Consider the following 22,758-nt stretch of genomic DNA (forward strand, 5'->3'; position numbering starts at 1 on the left):
CGATCTCAACAACGGATGAGTCGACGTTGCGAGTTTTCGAGAGAAAAGTTCTGCGAAAGATTTATGGTCCTTTGCGCGTTGGCCACGGCGAATATCGCATTCGATGGAACGATGAGCTTTTAAGAAGAAAAAACCCAGTATAGTATATCGTATGGGGCAATTATATAAAGGATTTCCATGGAAAAAGTTTATTTATAGCCAAGATGGTAAAAATGTTCTTATTGATATAAAAAGGTCCTCGGATCACTTAAATATTAGCGCTAGATCAGAACTGCTTATAAATATTGCTAATGAAGCGTGTTGTCAAAGTAGTAAGGAGGCATGACACATCCAATAAGGTTGAGAGAAAGTCTTCAGTTGGTAATTGGTAATCAGTCACTTTTCGAGACTCGTGCAGTAAAGACTTAAAACTTCAATGGACCTATAATCATTTAATAAAACAAAGATGCGTAACACTAGATTGGCTGTGAGTGTTACGCCAGCATTAAACGATTTTTGTATGAAAATATAGTTATAAACTTCGATAAAGTCTCAATCTAGATAATGGTTAGTTTAGCTTCATAATCTGAATATTTAACTCAAATTAGTAGCTTAACGTGAAAATTAACGCCTATGTTTCAATTCAATCTTTTTCCCATAAACCACTTTTTTTATGTGGCAAACAAACAAGTCGCTGGTAACCAAGTCTGGCGATGACCTTCAGTGTCTTCAACGGAAGGACTTGCATAAAGCAAATTTGCGTTGAATGAATTTGAATGATTTGTGCCTCTAATGGCAAACTTCATCCAAAGGACGGGGTACCGACATACTGTTTCTGGACATACATTCGTGCATAGATATGGACATGGGGACCTGGGTGCTCTAGAAGCTATCTATACAAATATCGTCATGACTTTAGTCCATATTGTCCGGCGTGTACAGAGTGTATAGAAAACTTTGAACACGTACTTTATCATTACCCTCGGTTTTCAAGTATAAGGGAAAAGCTGAAAACTATTCTTGGAGGTAGTCTTATGGTGGAAAATTTGACTGCACTTATGTGCGAGTTCTCTGTAAAATGGCAGCTGAAAGACGCAGCTCTAATTATGACAGGGTTGAGACATTTACAACAGATTAGGTGTCAGTCAGTCCGTACAATAGAGGAGACTTCTTCTCTCCCATGAAGTAATACTTTGTCCAGTGCTCCCGTGGGAGACACATGAGATGGGTGTAGGTTAAATTTAGCGGATTAAAGTTTCGCACTCCGGATTTCTATGCTTCCTACTTAAAAAAAAAACAAAGACGAACAGACATGGCTTAGTCAATTAATCTGCAATAGCTCATCTATTTTCGGCACTTGCAAATGATCAGTAGCAACATAAAAGCAAATTGCTTTAGTTGCAGCAAGTTATGCCTGGGTATAAAACGTAACAATTGTTGCAATGAAAGTTAAAAGCGCAAAGGCTTAAAGCAAATGGCAAAAGCTGGTTGAGTGATTGCGCGAAACTGAGTGGGTGAGGCAACGCTGATGTGTTTTTGAGTGTGTGTGCGTAACGGTTGATGTGAACGGCGCCGGCAATGCTGGCAGCACTTAATTTGTATGCATACGTGTATGTGTGTGCGTATATATGTGTTTGTGTATTCAAAAGTATATAAATGCACTTTGGCAGTCGATGTCCTTGCGATTGTACTGAGGGCACTGCACTTCCATTCAATGCAATTTGCTTATGTATGCATACAGTTATAGTACATACATACATAGGCAAAAACTCGTAAACATGGAAACAAGTTAACGGAAGGGCTGTGTGTAGGTGTGTCTGTGATATGCTTGTTTGTAGTTTTATTGCTTCGAAATAAGAATGAAACATATGCTGGTGTTGGTGTTGCCTGGCGAGCCTTTGGACAACAAATTATGTCTGCTTGTGTATATATTCTTGTATGGATGCGTGTGTTGGGTAGGCGCTATAACAAAACTTATAACAAATCCACTACTTCTACAGCGCACATTTCAGTTGCAAGTGTGTGTGTGTGTACGGCGTATGTGTGTAGGCATGGCTGTGTGCTGCTTTAGCAAAAACCAAAGAAAGCGTAAAAACCACTTCCAAAAAGTAGGTTAACATTTCACGGCTTTGCACGTAAAATGCTAAAGCAAAGAGCCAAAGAAATTTAATTTTTAAGAAACGTAATTGAGAGTGCATTTCACATCCGTTTCGACGTTCACGAAATTTGACGTTTACGCGTACTCGCCCACATGAAATGCAAATAGGTTAATGAAATTCCATGAAAAATATGCAAAGTGAAATTAATATATTTTGATGGATGCAAATTTGTGCGAAAAATAAAGAAATTGAGACATTTGGTTGAAATTTATTCCATATTTTAAAAATAAGTATTATTTATCAAGTGTTTAATATTTATGCTTTTCTTTAAGATCTTCGAACGCAAATGTTTCTTAAAAGCATTTTGAAAGATAACTTAATTATGCTTTCTGAAGGATTTTTTTTTAATTTCGTGAATATATCTTGTCAAAGAAAATTTTGTTTCACACTAAGACTTGATTTTTAACATTAAGTTTGTATGACAGATATAATATGGCTATAGTGATCCATCATCGGTGGAGTCGACAAATGGTTAGCTTTTTGGAATGAAAATTTTAGATCGATATCTTCAAAACTGAGGGACTAGTTCGTGTACATACAGATGGACAGACAGACAGACATGACTAAACATTGTGGAAAACTAGATATACGAGGGCTGCTATATATATTTCTGGCCTAATAATGAAGATAGGCATATTTATCAACGAAAATGTTTTTTTTTTCGTTGGATTTGGCTCGTCTTGGAAGACCCATACGGTCGATTGCTGTTTTGTTTCGGGCTCATACGCATAGATCCATGATTCGTCACCTGTGACGATCTTATAAACGTCTTTTGAAGCACCGCGATCGTATTTTTTCAGCATTTCTTTACACCAATCCACACGAGCCTTTTTTTGAGCGATTGTCAAATTGTGCGGGATCCAACGAGAACAAACCTTTTTTACGGCCAGGCGTTCATGCAATTTCGAATGTATGCTAGTGGGAGAAATGCATAGGCATGCCTCTATCTGAAGGTATGTTACATGACGGTCTTGCATTATCAGTTCACGTACGGCATCGATGTTTTCTGGCACAACGGCTGTTTTTGGACGACCTTCACGGAATTCGTCTTTGAGCGAGCGTCGGCCACGATTGAATTCGTTGTAACAGTTTTTCACAGTGCTATATGATGGTGCTTCATAGCCATACAAAGATTTTAGTTCATCGATGCACTCTTGTCGTGATAATCCACGTCGAAAGTTGTGAAAAATGATCGCACGAAAATGTTCACGAGTTAATTCCATTTTTTGGCCGAGATGAATTTTTTAATTCCCTGTAAATAAAACAATTCACGATTAAATGACAAAATGACAATGGAAATGTCAGATTGCACCTGGCAACACTAGTGTTGTCTACGTCAGAGATATATATAGCAGCCTATGTACATATGTACTCTGTTCGGGGTATAAAAAAACTGACATACTATACATAACATAATGGTTAAGTAGATTTCGCGATATGGTCTTGGTCTTTCACCAAATTTTCGAAATAACTGAATATATCCTTTTCTATTACTTTACAAGTTAGCTTATAATATTGGGCAGCCGAAAAAGTCTTTTCGTATTTCTAATCAAACTGCAACTTATTTTTTTTTATTTATACTCACAAATAAATAAACAAATTTGTACCATTTTGGTCAACCACTTTTTGCCATTTTTCCGCTAGAGACATTATTCCATCAGTGTAAATAGAAATTTCAAAACGAGAAGAAGCGAGCGAATATGACATCAACAACAGCTATTGACAGAATACGAAAAGACTTTTCGGCTATAATTTCTTTATTTATTTTTTAAATTTATTTTGTAAAAACTGCACTCAAATATGTTAGCTCAGTTTCTTAAAAACATTGAATTTATGAAGCACATTTTTGACATTTATAATAATCAGTAATTATTTGGTGATTCACTGAACGCGGTCTATAACAACATAATAATAAAAGAAGAAATTGTTCGTTGTTTCCAACAGAACCATTAAGAAAACATTTACAGACATGCTTTCTTAAAACCTATCTGAATAATCTAAGTAATCTCGACATGGTATATTTTTGTATATAAATCTTTTTTGTATTAATTATCATAAAAAAATTTGCAAAAATATTTACCTTGAGCTGTGATTTTCTTTTAAGTTCAGCTATTGAGCGTGATTGCTGTCGGAGGACCTCCACGGCAGTTGGCAAGGCGCTAATATAAATGCAAATATATCGTAGAACTACAAAAAATTACTGCATAGAAGCTTAGCTCTTAGCAGATATATTTATATTTTTTTTTTTTAAGTTTTCACTTCACTTTTAGTTTTAATTTTTGTAAAGTTTGCACTATTTTTTATTTTAACAAAATCACTATTTTATTGCATCTTCTTAATGTATTATTTACATTTGCAATTTGCCGCTCGAAATATTACAGTCGTACGGTGCGTATGAGTAACGCGCGTGTGGGAGCTTATCGAATTTTCGGTAAATACGAATTTCGTAAATACAAATTGAAATGCGAAATTACATACAGACTTGTAATTTAATTAGGTATAATTTATATACATTTGAATATACGTTGGTTTCAAGATAAACACTTCAATGCATATTTATATATGTACATATATGTATATGCATATAAACAAAGCAATGAATGAAAATTCTAATTTTACATGTGGGCACTAATAAGCATTCGTTTGTGTTACGTTATATAAATATGCGCCTTAATATTTATTATGATATTTGAAAATGTTATTTGAAGTCAGATATACATATATGTATGCATGTATACGTTGTGACGAAAAAGTACCCGGAAATGATAAATAAAACGTAAAATATTTAATTATTCATCAATTCATTCACTCAAAGTAAATGTAATACACTTGTGATAACGAATCTTTCAGTCCTCGAAACACTTTTCATACTCAATTGTTATGATGGTCTTCAGCTCCTTCAGTGAATTTTGTTTTATCTCTTTGATAGACTGGAAACGGGTTCCACGAAGCAGCAATTTCAGTTTGGGGTACAAGGAATCACACAGAGTCAAATCTGGTAAATACGGTGGTTGATCGATGGTATTCATTTCGTTTTTAGCTTTAAACTCGGTCCCAATTGAACTTTTTTTGAAAAAAAATCGGCTTTATTAGCACGAGTCGTGCAAGAACGCGTTTCATACCCAAAATATCCACCAAAATCAATCGAATGGACTCGCGAAAGATGTCGAGCTCTTTTGCCATTTCTCTAAGACTTGCCTGACGATTTGAAGCTCAATATCTTTCACGTTTTTATGTAATATTTTCTTCAGTTGAAAGCTTTGTACCACTCCTAGGCTTGCGTTTTTGAAAAATCTGAATCACCGTCAGCTTTTTCCAGCATTCGCAAGGATTTTGCACACGAAATTTGGTTAGAAATACAAAATTTGAGACAAATTCTTTGTTCGATATTTTTATCCATTGTAAAAATTGAAAACCACTACGGAGGTGTCCCGAAAGCAGCTGCTATAAACAAATTGGTTGACACTCATTTTTCTTATAGCAATTAGGGACATCCTACCAACTTAACAAAAAACATTTTTTTTTAGTATAATTTACACGGGGAATTTAATTACAATTTCAGGGTGCTTTTTTGTCACAATGTATATGTAACATAACATGTAAATGCTCCTAGGACAATAAAATGCCTTATAGCAAAACTGGATTACTTAAAAGTACATACATAACTTTATACATAAATATGGTTTGCCACTTGACTTTTGTTTTCCTTTGAAAATAGAATACATACACACGTACTACATAAGGTAATTTTATACGCCAACTTTCGCATTTCAATTTTCGTCATTTTTTTCTCACATTGCTTTCTAATTTTATTTATTGGCTTATGTTAACATTGCCGCTCCCCAAAATTCACAATTTACAAATTACAATGTCACAAATTCACAGCACGCAAATATGACGTTTATACATTACAGAATTACGTATTTAAAGTTATATATAAGTATGTATATGTTTCACTTTTTACAAATGCATGTATAAGTACGAGCTCACTTAATAGCTTCCGCGACCGGAAACACTGCGACACAGTTGGCTACTACCACCGAAATTTCGAATGCGCCCACAACACTCACGCGTCACATAATACTATTAAAATAATCTTCAATTTCAAGCGCTGTTAACTTTGCGGCCAACTTGTTTGCTGCTGCGCCAATGAAAGCCAATAAACTAGAGTGGACGCGAACGCGAACGCGCGGTGTTTGACCTATTATCGCGTACCCTTGCAAATGGGAATGTGTGCCAAATTAAACCAGCTCTATATTTTCCATGCGCTATGTCGAGCACGTTAAAATGCACGCAATACAACGAGTGTAAGTGTATTCTCAGCCGAATGCGGTCAACAACTGCAACATACTCGTGTATGGTAAATATGTACATATGTACATATATGTATATACACATATTTGCAATGCTCCTTACAAAGATTTGTGCTTTTGTTTTGTACTTTTATGCTCAGAAATGAAAGAAGCTACAAGATGTATTATTTTGACATGCACTATGCCATACAAACAAGCAATATTCACAATTTTTAATTATTATTTTGCAGTAAATGCAATAAAATCAAATAATTTCCAATCAGCGGTATTTATTTGCCGTTGCACATAACTGTTCAAATCTCAAACTTTGTATTATTATAAATGTCAAAAAGTTACGCGATGCACTTTCACAACACTGACACTGTGTTTACACTTGCTTTATTATTTTATTAGGCAAGCATAATTAGCTTGGCAAATAAATAATATATAAGCACACATGTACATATTTTCTAATATTTTTACCTATGTATCTACCACACAGTTAACACTTTCCTACCAACAAAATTTTAAATTTCCAAAATAAATTTAAGTTCTTTTTTATTCCGAGTTTTTGAACTGTCCTCCAGCGCGATGCAACTGCAACTGAATTTATCCTACTCGTTATATGTCCGTGTTGGCCTAGTCTACCAGCTTGATTTGGCCTCCATCGTTTCGAGTAATCGGCTCGAGCGCACATGCAAGTTGACCGAATTTTTATTCCACTGCGCAGTGGAAATATTTTCTATTGCATTTCCTTCAAATGCACAAACACGCTCAGCAGCTTTCATATGTGTATGTGTTCACTGGCTTGCATGTGCTATTTTCTGAATGACTATACTTATTTGTGTTGTTGTAAACCCCTCTTAGACGATTCGGCATCTGTCGTTAGTTGGGGGTTCGGTACTCTTTTGATTTTTCACAGCGGCAGCAATGCTGTTATATCTCAATGAACTCGCCATTTAGAGAGCAGTATACATACATACATATTTATGCATAAATTTGTGAGGAGCATATACATACATATGTATGTATGCATGCACATCAGCTGCACCTTTGGCTTGCGGAAGTTCAATGCACTACTATCCACCGCCCTATCGGACAGTGTTTGCAAAAGGTGTGAGCTAAATTTTGATAATGGGTGCCTTATATACCCTTCTGATTAGATTTTATGGAAATCTATAATCTAATCATATAAGTACAGCTAAACTACTTCCGTTTGTTTAAGCGGCAAATATGCTCCTAAAAGTATGTTGCTTATTTCTAATTAGAGAACTGTACCACACTTGGTCTTCCTAAGCAGGCCGGCTTCAATCAAATAAGAACTGAAGTCATATGTACATACATATATACATACATATATTATTTTAGAATTAAAAAATGTCATTCATACTTAATGTGCTAAAGCATATAGTATGTATGTATATGTATACTATTTATACGCCGCAAAAAAATCAAAGTCTTCCGAAAGCTTGGTCCAATTTAATACTGGATAGCCTTCAGACCATGTATGGAAAACATTTTTATTTGACAAGATATCCTTGAAATTTGATAAAAATTATTGCCTAACGCCCATGGAAAACATTTTTATTTGACAAAATATCCTGGAAATTTGATAAAAATTATTGCCTAACGCAACGTTACAATATCCGAAAAAATTTCTTGATCTGATCACTATAGCATATCGCTGCCAATCAAGCTGGCCTTCAAAATCAAGTTTAGACAGCTTTTTATATGTGAACATGGTTTATTCATGTAATTATCAATTTTTTACCTTTAAAACGTAATTAAAAATCTCTACTTCCATTATTTATGTTATTTTTATTTAATTTTATAAATTTACTTTAATTAATTATCATAACTGCAGCTTTTGGCATATTCTTAATTAATAATACTTCGTTTCATCCCATTATGTTCCTTGAAAACAAAAAATAATAATTCATTCCAATAGGATGGCAACCACTCATTGCATTGTCAAAAGTGAAAGAGCCAATTGGTAGCAACGAGTAAGTAGTGCTATCTCTTTTGCACAAATACATTTCGAATTCAACGGACATGCCAGCCGGTTTTTGGATATAGAGAGCGCCAGTGTTTACTTGTCACGTCAGCTTAGTACTTTTTTACTCGCACCAACCGCGTTTTTGTTGTTTCTTATTGTGGAAAAGTTGGAAAACTGGTTTTGGCCACTACTTATAATACGACAAAAAAATATTTGGTCGCGCATATGAGTCATTATATGCTTCTTAGAATCTTATGGATACAATAACGTACGCATTTATTTGAAAATGCGAGCAGTGGATATATCATTATTAACAAAAATGATATTGAATTTAATTGATTGACGCATTCTTTTTACCAATTATCAAAAATTTGATAATAATGTTATTGAGTTTTATAAAGTATTTAGAGAGCTTATTTCAATGTCATTTTTTGTGTTTAAAATCATACTTATAACTATGTGTGCCCGATGTCATTGATCAGCTGTGGCATATTCCTACAGCTGCTGTCAGTACTAAGCACTTGTTGACAGCTAGCTTTAAGTACTATTTTATAAACGTCTACTACTCTTTTATGACAGCATCACAAAATGTGTATCTCACACACTGGGCAAAACTCGTGCGAAAAATTTCTCCCTCAGTTTTCTTGCTGCTTCCACAAGCGATAGTTTGCTGTGTTGTCAAAATTGTGATTTTTTAAATAGAGGCTAACATAAAAAACCTGTCTGAAGTAAATTTAGTATTTCTTTATGAACAAAAGTTGTCAAACACGAAGTGTTTTCAGCAAGCAGAAAGACTGCGAAGTGAGTAGAAAGTGTGTGAGATCATCAACCGGTGAAGGGACAACTGGAAAGCCCCAAACGAAAAGGTGAGTACTTACCTATCACTTTTTTTGCGCAAAATTCGCCGACAATTATCTAACAATGCGTTTTATCCTTAATAAATCCATGCTAAGAAATGTCTGCAGTAGATACTTTAAAATTGTGTTGTGTGATTTGAATTGAAAATTATAGCCCAATATTTCACAAAAAGAAAGTATTTTATCGAAAAATTGCGGATTCCGATGGCTTCTCCAACATCTCAGTTGACGTCTCCGGTTGGATATTAACTTTTTCCTTTTTGGCGCAATTGCATTGATTGACTAATGTGCGAGTGCAACGAGACGATTATAACATGCATATGAACTAAACCATTTGCACAAAAGAGTGAGCGAGTGCGTAGATTATTGAACATCTTTTGTTTGATGAGGTTCCAGTGTTGATGCTTCTCTTGAGGAATCTGTAGGTAGAAAATGTCTATTGCCAAGTAATCTGGCTATTGAGTTATTAACCCGCTCTTACCTGTTGGTCTTCTCGACTAACTAATCGGGATTTTTCTCAATTTTGCTATGCGTCGTACTTCTTACCATATCTCAATGGTTCTTTACAATGTTGTAAGGTTGTGTATACGTACGCAGTTGTTAAAAGAAATGTACACACAGGCATATATGTATAAAAATTGAATCATTGCGCGACAGCGTTGGTGGAAACTATCACCTTCATTTTCAAATTTGTGGTTGGCAATTAAATTTGCCTCTGAGAATACCAAGCAAGTTCAAGAAACGTGTTTTTAAGCCTTGATTAGTTTGTGAAGTGATGGGGTGAAGTAACCTATAAAGCGACAGAAAACCAGGTACGCGCGCTCTGAATATTGAATTATTCAATTAGAGTAAAAAGTAAAATGTGGTGCACGTAATTATTTTAGTTATACCAAAAATACTCCACTTAATATAAAGTGTATATCATTTTAAATATTAACATATACATAAGTGATATTCAAGAATACTGTTTGAATATACAATATTTAAGTATGTCTTGATTTGTATCTGATATGCGCTAAAACATTCACAGAATTCTGTAGTGATTTTGATAATTTTATACACCGGTCAAATACTCTCATTCCGCATTCTAGACATCAATAAACATCAAAAGTTCTCCTTTTCATTACACATTCGGAATTGTATCTGACGAATGTATCTTTAATTAAATAGCAATTGCTTTAGTGTGCTCGTGTGTGTATGCTTTCACATGTACAGATGTATACATGTTCCCACAAATTAAATCGGCTTGAATATGCCTCCGGTAATAGTGCTGAGCCGTTGGGCTGCTGGTCGTCGTTTCAGTGTCAATGGCATTTACATTTTGTATGGAAACGTTGAGGCTCATTGTACTCATTTCTTCTTCAATGTATCTTATTTTAATACGCTTTTTTGTAAATTGCTTTTGCCAGAGTCTCTTTACTGGTTTTACATACACAAATCTTTATATACTACATATGAACACTTTTTTTAGTAATTCTATTTGTACAATTTCATTAATGTATCTCTCCTTTTGGTGGTTACTGATATTCTCAATGTAAAACCTCATCAATGTGGCAAGTTTTTTCAATATGTGTACATACCAATGTGGATTTTTTAACATTTTCAAGAACGGGTTGATCAACCTTATTTGCATTTTTCCTTATTCCGTGCTTTTTCACGCACTTTCGTAATTTTTAATCAGTTTGTGAAAGAATTGTCAATTGATTTGTCGTTTCTAGTAGCTCGAGAAACAACGGTCGTGAAAATGTGTAGGTGGTGATGGATTTGAATAGTCGATCTAAACTCGGCACCAATTGTGAAATTATAATGTTAAAGTTTTTATAAAAATTTATTTTATATTAAAAAATAATTTTTGAAATATATTTATCGTTTAATTTGAAATAAAGTTGTGAAACCCTATTTGGAAATAGATAATTCTAAGTGTTTAAAATTTCAATTCCTAAAAATGTGAGTAATATAGTAAATAGCGATATTTTGCATTAGCAAATTAAAAAGTGTCAATTATTTTAATTAATTATATTCCTAATTTTAAAACATAAAAATTGTTTTGAAATAATTTTAGAGATTACGAGTCAATTTCCTACAGGTCCTTATGAAATAAAGTACAGTGTTGCTGTGTTTCACCAGTGTTGCTTCGAAACGCACGTAAATCTTTTGTTGTGAAACAACGAATGAGCGAGCGAAAACGTGCAAGGATAGCAGACATTTTGATTTAATTTTTTTTTGTTTTTCGTATCGGTATTTAGTTGCTAAATTCATATGTAATTTTTCGCGTTTTGAAATTACGTATATTTTGTTTTTACATTAAGTACGCATAATTTAATGTTGGAGATTTCGACAATTTCGAAAAAATACCTGGACGCATCCTTATAGCAAAATAAAGAAGCCGTAAGTGAATTCATGTATGTACATATGTTTTTAAGTATATGCAGTGAAATTAAAAAGTGCAATTTCGGAAGTAATAGAAAAAGTAAACGTAACTTCTTGATAAGAATAATTATCTATGAAAAGGTTATTGCACTCACTGAGCTATGTGGAAATATTTTAACACATGAATTGGCACGCTAAAATTTTGCTTGCGTTTCATGTCTTGCCACATTTTCTTATTTCATTGGATTTACAACCATTTATTTAAAGAATATGTGCATTCATTAACAAATTTTAATTTGCAGAAGTTGTATGCAATAAAAGTTGGTGCGAAAATATTATAACAAACGCTATTAAACATGTCTTGGGTACCATCAACTGACTTTGAAGAGGAAATTGTTGATTCACAACCGGGACATAATTTTATTTTTGGTCAACTGTGTGAACCAACACAACAAACTTTTTATCCACGTCCCAAAGAACATTTGGAGTTTGTAGCGCAACAGAAATCTGCGAAAAATAAACGTGAAAACACTTTGACAAACTCTCAAAATCATAAATTGAATCTTATTGCAAGAGTGCAGCGTATTGCTGGTACTAAACCATTGGGTGAACAACCGACCATCAATGATTGGGATGACAATGACAATGTAGAACGCGAAGCGATCGCTTTGATGAGACATGTTGGTCTCGGCCCTAGTTTGGAGCAACCATTAGACGAAGTTCGCACCATAGCCACACATCCCATAACGGAGGAGATGAAAATAAATAGAAATGGTCGCAAACACATGCCAGTATTTTTTGATGAGAAATTTTTTGAATTAAAACCGCGTGTTTCCCGATCGTCGTCATCTTCTGGCAACAATAGTCCTGTAATTGAAGATGCTACGACTAATCTTAATGATTCCTGCGCGTCACAGAAGACCAGCAGCAATGCCACATCAAGTGAATTAACGCATGATCTATCTTCTGATATTCTTAATAGTGGATTTGAGAGTGCAATAGATATTGTCGGTGATGAGGAGAGTTTTGAGACTGCACGAGGAAGTGATAAAGGATACAAACCGCAAAATTGGAGAGGAGATGATGTAGAAAAAAATACACAAAATTGGCGCAGCAACGACACATTTATTAAGAGTCAATCATGGAGGAGTACGAAAACAACATACGCAAATAGAAATGTAATTAATAGAGAAAGTCAGAATAATGTATGTAATTGGCGTTCAATTCAAAAGAAGTCACCTTTATTATGTTCACCCAAAGAATTGTATGAAAAGAAACGTCAAATGATTTAGAAACCACAGAAAACACAAAACTCAGCATAAATATAATTTTATAAGTGGTGAAAAATTAAAAACAAATCGGATTCTAACGAAATTTGATTGCTTACCTGTACAAAAATTAATTTTTAATTGGCAATTGTCGAAAAAATACATAATATAACTGTAGATGTTAAATAAATTAACAGTACTTCAAATTTTTATAGTAAAAATTACACAAAGAAATATCTTGGAGTGAACGTCTGTAATATAAAATCTAACTGCCAAAAGTCGTAGACGTCATTTATAAGAAACTTACTACTGCTCGCGGGTTAAGTGTTAGATAATCATATAAATATAAAAGAACTAACTTCTTGAAAAGGGAACAAAAAAAATGTAAAATTTAACTTTATATGAAGTGAAGATACTACTTAATTGATTGAAGAGTTAAAGGGGTATTCTACTCTAGAAATCAAATTTTGGTCAGTTTTTTGAATTTTATTTAAAAACAAAAAAACAAAAATATTTTTACTACCCATTTTTTTATGGCGTTTTTATTGATATCTTAGGAATACAGAAAAAAAAATTTTACAAAAAAATATTAAAAATTAAAATAATTAGAGGGCGCATTCTGGTGACATTGATCCTGACTCTCCTGGTGGACTGAAAAAAAATCAAAAGAAATTCTTAATCAGTAAGGATGCTGTTATAGTCCCTATGAAAAGTGGCGACTGCCTGAAAATAAAAATAATTTTTTACGCTTTTTTTTGAAATTCCTGAATTTTTTTTTAAATATTAAAAACAAAAATTTTTTACACGATGCTGGAAGGAACGATAAAGGATTATATAAAGAAGGTTTACACAAAATTTCAAGAAAATCGGTTGTATAGAATTTGAGATAATGCCGGTACCGTGTGGAAAAAAGTAGTTTCGAGAAAACGCGTTTAAAGTTTTACGTAAAACGATATTCGCTCAACCGGTCTAGTTGCTACGTCACTAAAATGGCTATAACTTTGAAAATATTTTGAGTTTTGAAAAATCCTTCTAGGGAGATATTTTTGAATATCAAAACTATCGAATTAGGAAGAAAAAAATTTCGATTTTTTCAAATTTCTAGAGTAGAATACCCCCTTAACAGTCAAATAGCATGTGTTCCATTATATTTAACCATAATGTTCTATATCATCATTCGTTTCCAAAGCAATTTATTGATTTATGATGAAAAGAAAAATCTTCCTTGTCTGTCTAAAACTGTTAATTTTGAAGATATGTATTTTAAATTTGCCAATAATAAGCAATTTGGGAGGTTCGGTTAATATATATCAGCAACTGAACACCGGTATCCATACATATTAGAGGTATAACTCTTTTTTGAGATATACATTAGGGTGTTAAGTGTTACATGTGTGTTGCAAAACTTCTTTCCCCATTACACGTTAGAATACTTTTTTCATACCATCGTTTTGCAACATGCAAAACATTGCAGAGTAATATATAAAAACTTTTATTAATAATAATGAACAGTTAAAAGACCTGTCTATATGTATAGTTTGGTAACTATAAATGTATATAAATTCAAAGATAGGGCGTAAAAGGCTGAGTGTAGCGTTTGCTGTATGGCACGTAGCGCCGTCCTGCTGGAACCAAATGTTATCCAAGTCTTCCTCTTCAATTTGCTTGAAGAAAAATTCGGTTAACATTGCGCGATATCGCTTACCATTGGTGGTTACGGCGGTTCCTTCTTCATTTTCGAAGAAAAATGGGCCGGTGATTCCACCAGACCAAAATCCGCACCATACAGTGATTCGTGCTGGGTGCATTCATTGGCTTGTTGGCGATTACGTGCGGGTTTTCGGTGCCCCAAATGCGACAATTCTGCTTGTTAACGTAACCATCGAGGTGGAAATGAGCCTCGTCCGAAAAGATGATTTGTCGGTAAAATTGACCATCCTCGGTCAAACGATCTTCTGCCCAATCTGTCAATATTTCCCAGTTTTCTTCTAGTGAATAGCGACCCATTTCGTAAATTTTAGACTTTTTACTGAATATCTGTCACTTTCCGAATGGTATTTGACGTTTCCAATGTCGAAATATACGTATGTATAGATAATTCAAATTTAAAACGTTAGAGGCCCACCCGTTATAATACATATAAAAGTACAACACAAAAACAAATAATTGTATAATTGAGATCCATCGATTTTAGATCAACCCTACGACCTAATATATGTATATAAGTCCTCAGAAAAGGCCATTGCTTTTGCAATGTATACATATTAGTAAAATATGGTATCCTTAATATTTTTACGACAAATAATAGTTTTACCCAAGAAGTTAATCTGTACAACTCGAACTCAGTTATTTGAAGGTTATTGTTTTCTAGCAAAGTATCTAGACCCTGTATGAGTTAGAGCGCAAGTAGATTGTCATCGAAGTCTGGGAAACAAGTTGTTGCGATAGAACTATAGGGAGTTGGTTTAATGGGGTATTTTAATCTTGTTGCAACTGTAGAAAACATTCCTGAAATAATTTTCAAGAATATCGCCGAAATGACAGCGACCTACGGTCTATTGTGTCCTCCCCTATATCACATATGTTCACCAAGGTCCAGCAACCTGAACAATTCCAGGAGCCTTCTGGGCGCGACTGAGGTGATGTGATCCCTGTCCACGTAGATGGAACCTAGGGCGTTTACCCTGCTTTTGCAAATTGCTGGGCAATCTAGAATCAAGTGTTCTGGGGTTTCTTTTCCATGTGGCAGAGCCGGCAGTTTCCGCTAGAGACTATGCCCACGTTGGACAAGTGCTTCCTGAGCCTGCAGTTCCCTGTGTAGAGCGCGAGAAGTAGTCGGAATTCCTACTGCCAGTGCTGTTCTCTCCCCACACTAATATTTCTGTTCACAAAAGTACTTATTTTCAGAAAGTTAACATTAAATTACTGTAATTTATTGATGTTTGTACAAAAATCAAGATCCAAATTGCTTTCAGAATATCTCAAAAACATATTCAAACACCAATAAATTTTTTAATTTCTTTTCTAGAATATTTTAAGTTAGTAGACTTTGAAATTTATCGCTACTGTAATTTTGTATTAGTTTGTATATTATTACATACAATTTTTGAATATTTTTAAGTTTCCTTTGTATTAAGAAAATAAATATTTGAATTACACACACAATTTATTCTGATGTAGTTTGTATTAATTGCACACATACATATACATACATACATATGTATTTTTAGGTATCACTTGTCAAAATGTTCTGAAAAATGTTCAATTATAATAATAGTAAATACTTTATAACGGCTATGGCGATTGATTGAATGACAATCAGTTTACGATGATTGAAAGAGAGTTTGTATATATGTACTATACAGTCATGGACAAAGAAATAGCACACTTTTAAAAGAAATTTTTGAAGCAGTTTTTAGTTTTATCAAATAAGAGCATTTCCGATGTTTGAGCATGTATTGACTTCCACAACTTAGAAAAAAAATCAACTCAGATTGCCAAAATTATGAACTGTTTAAGGATAATGGTATATAACGCCAAATATTTTGTTAAATGTAATCTTAATTTGTTGAAAAAATACACGCAAAACTCCTGCACGTAGAACAGCGAAACATGCATCATCAGAAAAAACAAGGCTGATGCTTTTACAACTTATCGAGAGATTATAGCTGAAATAAAGGAGGAATTTGGGCTTAACGTATCTAGAAGGCTTGTATGAAAGCGATTCAATGATGCTCAGTTGTTTGGTTGAATGAGTTGCAAAAAACATTGCTGTCCAAAAGAGCCCGACTAAAATTTGTAAAAAAAAAATTTTGAAAAGAACGTAAAATTTTGGAAAATACCACTTTGGAGCGATCAATCCATGTTGAATCGTATTGAATTCGGTAACTAATATAACTCCAGATACACCAGAAAAACCGTTAAGCACGGTGATAGTAGCGTGATGGTCTGGGGAACGTTTTCCAAATGCGATATTGTAACATTGGTGATGATAGATGGTAGAATGAATAAATTTTCATACTTCAACATTCTCAATAATACCATAATAATATACACTCCAGACACACCAGAGGAACCGTTAAGCCGTTAAGCATTTTCATACTTCAACATTTTCAAAAATTCTATGGAACCATTCGCGTTAATCGATTCGGATTTTTTATGCATGATAATGATCCAAAGCACGCAGTTGAATATGTGAAAAATTGGCTCACAGCAAAAAGTATTGACATTCTGAGCTGGCCAGTGCAGTCCCGATGTAAATCTCAATAAAATTAATAGATCGATCTTAAGTTGCAGATTGCTGGGATGTTACGCAATTCCACAAAGTGGGTGCCAGAAATTAGAGGAGAATTTGCCTCGACGATGTCTAGCAATTTTGAAAAATTGTTGACACACTATAAAGTATTAACGCTGTGAGTGCTTAAAAGCAATAACACTTAAAAAATTTCTAATGAATTTTCTTAAATTCCGCTGAAGCGGCCTATTGCGGTAATTCTATTTTCAGACCGAAATTGAAAATTCAAATTTTTTTTTAAACAATTTTTGACTTTTTTTTTCAATTTTTTGTACATAACTTATTCCTCAATTTATACTATACTAATGAAACATTTTAATTTGCTTTCTGTTTATAATTATAATAAACCTCGTTTTATTTCATTTCCAATGAGTGCTATTTCTTTGTCCACGACTGTATGATTAACGGTAACACAGTTGTTTTGGAAGCCCTCTCAGCTCTGTACGACTATAGTTTGTTGTACGAGAAGCTTTTTGCTTTTATGAATATATTTCGACATTAGTGGCCGTTATTGTGTTAAAATTCATTTTTTAAAGAAAATTTTTATTTAAATACCTTTAAAAATTTCTTTTATTTTCAAATACATACAGATGTACATATATACTGATTTTCCAACTGCGCGCTATTGTTACTCATTCACTATTGTTGTTTTTTTTTTGTTGGTTAACGTGCATTTTTTGCGCTGCGTGCATTAACCCCAGAAAATGGAGCTTTTCATGTTACGTATACCACATAGTGGCCACAAGTAGGGAAAAGAAAGGAAGTGAGTAAAAAAAGAAATTAAATGTGCATATTTACATACATACATACATGCTTAGTATAATATGTATACTACATATGTACATATAGTATGTATGTTTGTATCTTATACAACACTTTGTATACATACATACATATGTATGTATATTTACATTACTTGGAATGTGTATGCATTATGCCCGAGAAAAAAATTCATATAAAATTGAATTATATGAATTTATTTGTTGCATTCTATTTAATTTCATTTTCGCTGCGGATTCGTTAGTTTGTCAACAGAAAAGAGATAACCTTGTTGAATTGTGGAGAATGCAGCAAGAAGCAAATAAATTTAAAGAAGATTAAAATGCAAAAAGCGAAACAGTGAAAGAATCCTTTTAAATAAGAAAAATGCCAGTCAAATAAAAGAAAAATTATTGTAAACAAAAATGAAGGGTGAAATAATTCTGAAAAAAATAAAATGATTTACTGGGAAATCTGACAGAAAGACGATGACACTTTACTAACAACTATATTGGGTCATTCATTAAGTAATTTCGTGTTTTTAGTACAATTTAAACACGATTTTTTTTATTTAGGAGTTTTTAATAGTCTTATAAAATTATAAATTATAACGAACCGAAAACTGAGAATTGTAATTGCGTAAATTCACTTTTGTATGTAATTACGATGCGGATAAAGCTATAAGTCCCCTAATTGTGTAAGACTTTTAATGAAATTAAATATTTTATATTTCGATACGATGCCTTTTGCCCTTTTTCGAGCAAGTGTTACAAATTTTCATCCTTGCAGTCAAAAAAACTGGTTCAAGGTTGTTGAAGTCCTGATTTGAGGCGAAGGTTCTCCCATTAAAAAAATTTTGCAGAGATCGGAACAAGTAATACTCCAAAGCTGCCAAATCTGAAGAATATGGTAGAGGTGTTGGCTAAAAAAACTTTTAGCGAATCATCAGAGTTATATGAGGTCTTCCTTTATGCTTGTGAAGCACTACACCTTTTCTATGAATTAATTACTCTTCTGTTTGAGTGCGTCACTCAATTTGTTCAGCTGATCACAAAACATTTCAGTATTAATCGTAGTATTGTCGGGTCAAAGCTCATAATAAACGATTCTTTTGAAAACCCACTGAACAGATAAAATAACCGTTTTTGGTGACTATCGGCCTTGTTGTTGTTGTAGCGACAGAATTTTGCCGAGTTGACAGTCCTTGGCCGGATAAAAATCCGGGTCCGTTCCGGTTACGTAGACCCGACTGTCGTGGGAACGGCTATCGGCTTTCGAAGTGGTTTGTTATGGTTCTTTCTTGTTATACCATGATCTCCTGCCTTTTACATTCTTGTAAACAACCCCATTTTCGTCGCCAGTAACAATCCGCTTCAAAAATGTAACCCTCTTTTGAGCTTTGATAAGTTCATCAAAGTCGTTAATACGACGAAGCGTGTTTCATTCTCTCAGATTCCCATATTTCTAGCTTCGAAATTAATCCTAAATATTTCATTTGCTTGTAAGCGCTCGCGTTCGTTTAAGACATTTTTTTGGTACGGTTTTTGGTCTGGTGGAATCATCGGTTCAAGAAGTTGATCTTGACAACATCTGGTTTCAACCAGACGGAGCGACGGGCCACACAGCACGCGAAAAAACTGAATTATTGCGAGAAAACTTTGGAGACTCGATTATTTCAAGAAATTGAGACATTGAATGCCCTCCAAGAAGTTGTAATTTAACACCATTAGACTACTTCTTGTGGGATTATTTGAAATCATTGGTCTTTAGCAAAAAACCAGACTCTCTTCAAGCTTTAGAAGTCAATATTGAACGTGCTAGTCTTGACATCGACTTGATTTAGTGGAAAAAGTGGTCGTATATTGAGTTCATCGAATTCGATCCTGGAAAACAAGTCGTGGAGGCCATTTATGTTATATTCAGAACTTAATTGTATCGATTGTCAGTACAGTAAGATATAAGATAGCCTGATATTCGAAATATTTAAAATTAAAATTCGGCACCGTCCAATCATAATCCTCACAAACTTTTATTATATTGCATAAAAATTTCTCTTTTCTGAATTTAGCCCATAGGCAACGATAAACTTTCCATTTTCATATTCGCTATACCTTTGAGTACATTTAATCATTGGGTTCGTTGGGTTATCCTGTTATTTTGAAGTCAAATCTATTATATTATATATATATATATACTGCTTGTATGCAGCCTTATTCCTCTTAACGAGCTCGCCAAACGACGAATTGTCAAAGGTTGACTGCATTAACCGCTCTCAACTCGAACGACCGACCAACCGACCGGCTGTCTGCAGCACAGCTGCTGCAAAAGCACCTTTAACTCTCCAAGCGGCCACGTTGAGTTTGCTGGAGCCGAACGTTATAGAATATATAGCCTTGTCTATAACATTGATGAAGCTCATGATGATGATGAGGATAATGATGATCAACAACATTATGTCGTTGGTTATTGAAGCTGTTGTCGCATTGAACCGACTGCAAAGCAGAAATTGTAAAGTGGGAAGCAATCACGCAGCAACGTTTAAATAAAGCACAGGTGGTAAAGGGAGTCGTCCCCAAGCCATAGCAGGTTGGATGCTCTAAAACCGTTTTCGGCTGCAAAAACGAAAATAAAAAAAAACGAAAGCAAAATAAGCTGAAAATTCGCCCAAAAGCGCAGCGAGAGCATAAACTTGTGAGAGCAAAGTCGCATAGGTGGATGTTTAAGATGCTCATGAGGACAATACAAAGCCAAGGTATGTTGGCTGTGGTTGGAGAAGTTGACATTGTTCATTGTTGCTGTACATACAGTACATTAGTATTAAATGGAGACTTCGTTGCTACTGCTGCCTGCTAATACTGTTCTTCCTGTGCTTAAAAATATAGAATATATGTAGTTGTTGGTAGATACTTAAGGTGGTGTAGGAAACGTAAACGACACGAAATCATGACGGCGACGGCGACCTGCGATGACTCCCGACCGACAATATGACACGACGACGACAAGAGCAAAACGAACGTCAGGCAAATTCGCGAACTTGCTAGAGAAGCTGCTGAGCTGTGTATGCGTGTGTGCCTGTGGAGAAGTGGAAGTGGAGCTTGCTGGCTGCAAGCTGCGCAGCCTTTTCAGCGGTCGACAGCACACGCACACAACTGCAATGATTACAAAGGCTATGCTTTTAATACAGCTTTGCCTGCTATACCTATGAGGCTGGCTAGATGGCTGTTTTGCAGCGCGCTGGCTGGACCCCAATAGTGAGACAGCGGCCGCTGCTGCTGCCTGCTTATATGACTGCCTTTACCTTTTTGCCTGATGTGCCTGGCTTACGATTCGGTCGATTGGTTGGTTGGCTGGTTAGTTCCTTGCTCGTTTGCTCGTATGTCTGCTCACTCGCCTGTTCGTGCGGTCGCGCCGACTCTCGACAGTGTGACGGTAAACGAAGATGATGATGCGGAACGCAGTTTTCGTTTTGCGGCAGTTGGCGATTTTGCAGTTTAACTTTGGCACTTGCTCGTTACGAAAGGAATCGGTATCATCTTAAATTTCCAATTTTTTTCCAACATTAGCAAATTTTGCTTGCTGCTTGCTTATCTCCTTGGCCTGTTGGCTGGATTTTCAAAACCGTTGTGTTAGTGTAGTTTGGCTTTTTGCACGCGTGGTGCCTGCTTTCATACAATACTTAACCGACTGATGAGACTTGAGCGTGGTGATTAAAACAAAAAAAAAAAAACGATATTTTGTGGTGTAGATACCTACCAACAACAACAGTAGATGAAATACAAAATGGTACACTTTTCGGTGTTAAGTTTAGTTTTTTTCGCTTTTCATAGTGTCGAAGTTGTACCGTTGCGTGGACAGACTTTGTGGTCGGAAAGAAATTATCAGACTTGAACAAAACCACACAATTAATACGGCTTATACATAAACTGTTAAATTATGTGGAAAAACGGTCACATTAGCAGGGAAAGTTAATAACGGTACACAATTTTTGCATAAAAACAAATAATTTTCGGCGTAATGGAGCAAAGCCGGTGGTTATTTAATTGGCACCCGAAACATGTAAGTCGTTTGTATGCCTAAAGCAAAAAAAAAACAGCAATTAGAATTTCATATTATATTGTAATAATATTATTAACCGTTATTTATTGCATTACAAATCCGTACAATTTTCCAAATTAGTTTTTATGTACTCATAAATGAGACTTATTGTTTGCGAAAGAAGTCTGTACGAACAAATTTCGAGGATACACGCCCTATGGCGGCGGCGGCGGCGCTCTTATGCACCTTATACATACATATGTGCACATACATACACATGTACAAACAGGTACAGAAAGGTATATAACGATGCTTCTTTGTATGTATGTATGTACACACGCGTAACACGCAAACACAAACACTCGCACATATTAATACCCTTCACCTTTTCCTTGCCTTAATTGAAAGCATTCCAAAAAAAAGCGTATAAAGTATTGTTGAAGATTAAAAAGGATATCATACCCTCAGCAACAGCCGCGACAAGCAACCAGCAATGTGTCCGTTGCAATAAGACAGACGAAAAAAACTTGTATTGCTGGAATTTCCACTTTGGCAATTTTGTTTTTTTTGTTTGCGTCTTCTTCGATATGCACCTATTCCTATCTATATAAAAGTTCCATTCCATGGACAGACGAACGTCTTTCCTGCAGTAAAGCAGTCACAGCGTTAAATTCACAAGCAAAAAAAAAGGAATTAAAAACTAAAAAAAAGACAATAAAAGGTTGAAAAATAGATGCCGACAAGTTCAA

The 22,758-nt window shown here is 34.7% G+C and overlaps 4 protein-coding genes across 5 annotated transcripts in view; 3 read left to right on the forward strand and 1 right to left on the reverse strand.

Annotated features, from left to right (window-relative positions):
• The window catches only part of LOC105228773 (transient receptor potential-gamma protein), a 32,367-nt gene extending 28,057 nt beyond the window's left edge, over positions 1 to 4,310 (reverse strand). Inside the window, exon 1 of the mRNA XM_049457266.1 lies at positions 4,219 to 4,310. The gene's annotated coding sequence lies outside the window, so the exon portion shown is untranslated. The remainder of the gene's footprint in view (positions 1 to 4,218) is intronic.
• A 4,754-nt stretch (positions 4,311 to 9,064) lies between these two features.
• The window catches only part of LOC105228772 (serine/threonine-protein kinase grp), a 55,183-nt gene continuing 41,489 nt past the window's right edge, over positions 9,065 to 22,758 (forward strand). Inside the window, exon 1 of the mRNA XM_011208737.4 lies at positions 9,065 to 9,292. The gene's annotated coding sequence lies outside the window, so the exon portion shown is untranslated. The remainder of the gene's footprint in view (positions 9,293 to 22,758) is intronic.
• On the forward strand, positions 11,337 to 16,090 carry LOC105228771 (uncharacterized). Of its 2 annotated transcripts, none has more exons than XM_011208736.4 (2): positions 11,337 to 11,685; positions 11,956 to 16,090. In XM_011208736.4, exon 2 carries the CDS (start codon positions 12,010 to 12,012, stop codon positions 12,943 to 12,945), a length of 936 nt encoding a protein of 311 aa, XP_011207038.2. In that variant the 5' UTR covers positions 11,337 to 11,685; positions 11,956 to 12,009; the 3' UTR covers positions 12,946 to 16,090. The 2 variants fall into 2 exon arrangements, with proteins under 2 accessions (XP_011207038.2, XP_019846763.2); XM_019991204.3 differs by having other exon boundaries at positions 11,337 to 11,671.
• Positions 20,959 to 22,758, forward strand: part of LOC125778104 (uncharacterized) — a 3,754-nt gene continuing 1,954 nt past the window's right edge. The window contains exon 1 of the mRNA XM_049454430.1: positions 20,959 to 20,994. Within this exon, the coding sequence (XP_049310387.1) occupies positions 20,959 to 20,994 (36 nt within the window). The remainder of the gene's footprint in view (positions 20,995 to 22,758) is intronic.

This window comes from Bactrocera dorsalis, chromosome 1 (assembly GCF_023373825.1).
Source record: "Bactrocera dorsalis isolate Fly_Bdor chromosome 1, ASM2337382v1, whole genome shotgun sequence".
NCBI lineage: Eukaryota > Metazoa > Arthropoda > Insecta > Diptera > Tephritidae > Bactrocera > Bactrocera dorsalis.

Excerpts from the sequence above, each read along its gene's own strand:
- LOC105228771 (XM_011208736.4), top strand. The coding sequence starts at position 12,010 with ATGTCTTGGGTACCATCAACTGACTTTGAAGAGGAAATTGTTGATTCA.